At 37.8% G+C, this 2,757-nt stretch overlaps 1 protein-coding gene across 1 annotated transcript in view; it reads left to right on the top strand.

The window, feature by feature from the left end:
- CHCHD6 (coiled-coil-helix-coiled-coil-helix domain containing 6) overlaps positions 1-2,757 on the top strand; it is a gene marked incomplete at its 3' end in the record, with an annotated part of 100,038 nt that overhangs the window by 7,366 nt on the left and 89,915 nt on the right. Inside the window, exon 4 of the mRNA XM_015831549.1 lies at positions 1,752-1,893. Within this exon, the coding sequence (XP_015687035.1) occupies positions 1,752-1,893 (142 nt within the window). The remainder of the gene's footprint in view (positions 1-1,751; positions 1,894-2,757) is intronic.

Below are 2,757 nucleotides of genomic sequence, written 5' to 3'. Positions count from 1 at the left end.
CCTCAAGACATGGCTTTTTCAGCAAGCGGGACTGACCTAGGATGAATTTTAAATAGGGACAATTTTAATGATTTTAATAAGACACAGCTATAAATATTTGGTTTTTAATTGGCTTTTATAGGGGAAATGTTTTATATTGTTTTAACATGCTGTGAGCCGCCCTGAGTCCCATGGGGAGAAGGGCGGCATATAAGTTAAATAAATAATAATAATAATAATAATAGTGAGTTGTCCTGCGGTGAGTTGGATGTTGCAAGTTGTCCCGCAGCAAGTTGGCCGTGGTGAGCTGGCCATGGCGAGTCAGCTGCAGTGAATTGGTTGTAGCAAGTTGTCCCATTCCCCTCTGAGTAGGTTGTATCTTAGTATCTTAATAACTTAAGAGAGCAGAGTGACTTATTTAGAATAGAGTAACAGAGTAACAGAATAAGAAAGTTGGAAGGGACCTTAGAGGTCTTGTAGTCCAACCCGCTGCTGGGACAGGAAACCCTATATCATTTCAGACAAATGGTAGGAGTCCTGCTTGGAGCTTTGTTGGGAGCTCAGTACCAATTAGAACAACCACACTGAAACAACATCCAAATAGAGTAAGAACTCTAGAAGAATGTATGTTACTTTACAGATTAATAGACTTTTGCCTGGACCAAGTATTAAAGCACTAAGTATTAAAGGTATATTTAGAAGGGTGGAGAGCAATAGCCTGTTGGGGAAGGTGTGCGTGTTGCAATAAAGTATAAGGCAATCTAAGATAATTCAAAATCCTGCTGTATAGGATTTTTTAGTTAATGGCTAGCATTTTAAATTGGGTCCAGTACTTTGATTGCTGTATTCTGTATGTTTTAACTTCAAAGGATGTTTTCAGAGACTGGCCCCCATAGAGTATGTTGCAGTGGTCCAACCACATAACAATAAAGCCATAAGTAATTAATTAGACTGTTCAGTCATAGGAGTCCAGCCATAGTTGCCACCTTAGTCAAACCTGAGCAGAGGCACCATGGCCACAGTTTCTACTTGCTACTTCAGTAGGAACCACAAATCTCAGAGAATCTCCAACGCATAATTCCTCTACTACAGGGAGTACAGCCTTGTCTAAAACTATGGCTGAAGCCAAGCCCTACTTTTTTCTTTGTATGTTAAGACTGGTGTAATCTGGTTAAAACATAATACAAGTTTATTTATTCCTCATTCCATTACATCAGTGGATTGGGCATTTTGTAAGATACCATTCCTTGCAGAAAATCTGACAAATTTCACAATATATGACCAAAAAAAAATAAACTGTATAAAAAGTGACACTGGAACACAGTGGTGTCTCTTAATATTTATATCTGCATTTGGATTATAAACCAATATTTTATAGTTTAGAATTTACATAAACATTGGCCGAGCATATTCATTTTGACTGTGATGTTATGTTTTTAGGATTATGATGCTGTAAAATAATTTGTCAGTTTTTAAAATTGTTTTTGTTAATTATAAAGTGTCATTTTAAGCTAAAGAAACAATATAAATATTTCACAGTCCAAGCATCTATAAAGTGTTTTATATCTTTTATTCTTCTCCTTGGAAAATCATTGAACAATACACCTGGTTATGACTATCCCGTACATTGGGTTTTTCATTGCAGTGAAATTTAATTCTGCAATGTACTGTGATGACCTACTGACACCAGCTCTTGGATCTAGTAAGACTGCTGTCTCATAATTTGAGAACTTTTAGCCTATAGCTGCTGCTGATTACTTTCTTCTTTACAGGTATGAACAGGAGCAAGCAATGGTCCAAGAAGAGCTACTTCGATTGGCAAAAAGGGAAGAGGCAGTCAGCCAGAGTCTGAATGCTGCTCTCCAACAGGAGAGAATTAGTGACCAAGAGGGGAAGCAGAAAACATCCCATTTGGTGAGTACAATGACATACCAATTCCTCAATTTCCTGGAATAAAATTTGTCAAAGGTTTTTTTCCCCACATCAGGGGTGTCAAACTCGCAAGTCACGTGATGTATCGCGATGTATCGCAACTTTTTTTCCACTGCTGGCAATGGGGTGGGCGTGGTTTTGCTATGACGCATCCGGCCTATGGGCCGGCAGTTTGACACCCCTGCACCACATACTCCTCATTTTAGCATTGCAAAAATGCAAAAATATAAAGTCTGCTATTGTAGCTGAATCCAGTTCGAAATTTTAATTCTTTCCTCTCCCCATTCTTTCTTTCTACAGCTCACCTATTATTCACTTCTTCATACCCTTAACCTATTTCAATATCTGCCATGTGATCCCAGGAATAGGCATGCATTGTTTGAGGAATTCATTTAATTTATTAGATTGATATGCTGCCTGTTGTCCAGGGGCTCAAGATGGTGAACATAGTGCTCCCTCCTCTTGTTTTTTTTCTCAATAGCCCCCCAGTGAGCTTCTGCAGTGGACAGGGGACTAAAACCCGAGTCTTCCTATTGTTGGTCCAACACTTAGCCATTACTTCACAGTTTTAGAGAGCTACTGTTTTCATACCCCTATAGTCGCAGAAGCACTTTTTTTGTCATTGAATATAAAGTGACACACAATCCTGATATATTTGTAGTTATCTGTATAAATAAATAAAGCTCAATCTGTTTAATTGCAAGGATATTTTAAGATAGAATATTTAAAGTAAACAGAGCACTGTAGCTTATCTTGATGGTTATTCTGCAATAAAACAATTTAAACTGTAAAGAAAGTCGTATTTCTGCTAGACCTGTCTAATCTGATGAGAAATACTAGTTGTAA

The sequence above is a fragment of the Protobothrops mucrosquamatus genome, unplaced genomic scaffold, assembly GCF_001527695.2.
Source record: "Protobothrops mucrosquamatus isolate PMUCROS unplaced genomic scaffold, P.Mucros_1.0 scaffold_260, whole genome shotgun sequence".
NCBI classification, from domain to species: Eukaryota; Metazoa; Chordata; class Lepidosauria; order Squamata; family Viperidae; genus Protobothrops; species Protobothrops mucrosquamatus.
The sequence above is the reverse complement of the archived record's forward strand: the minus strand, read 5'-3'. Positions and strand labels throughout refer to the sequence as shown.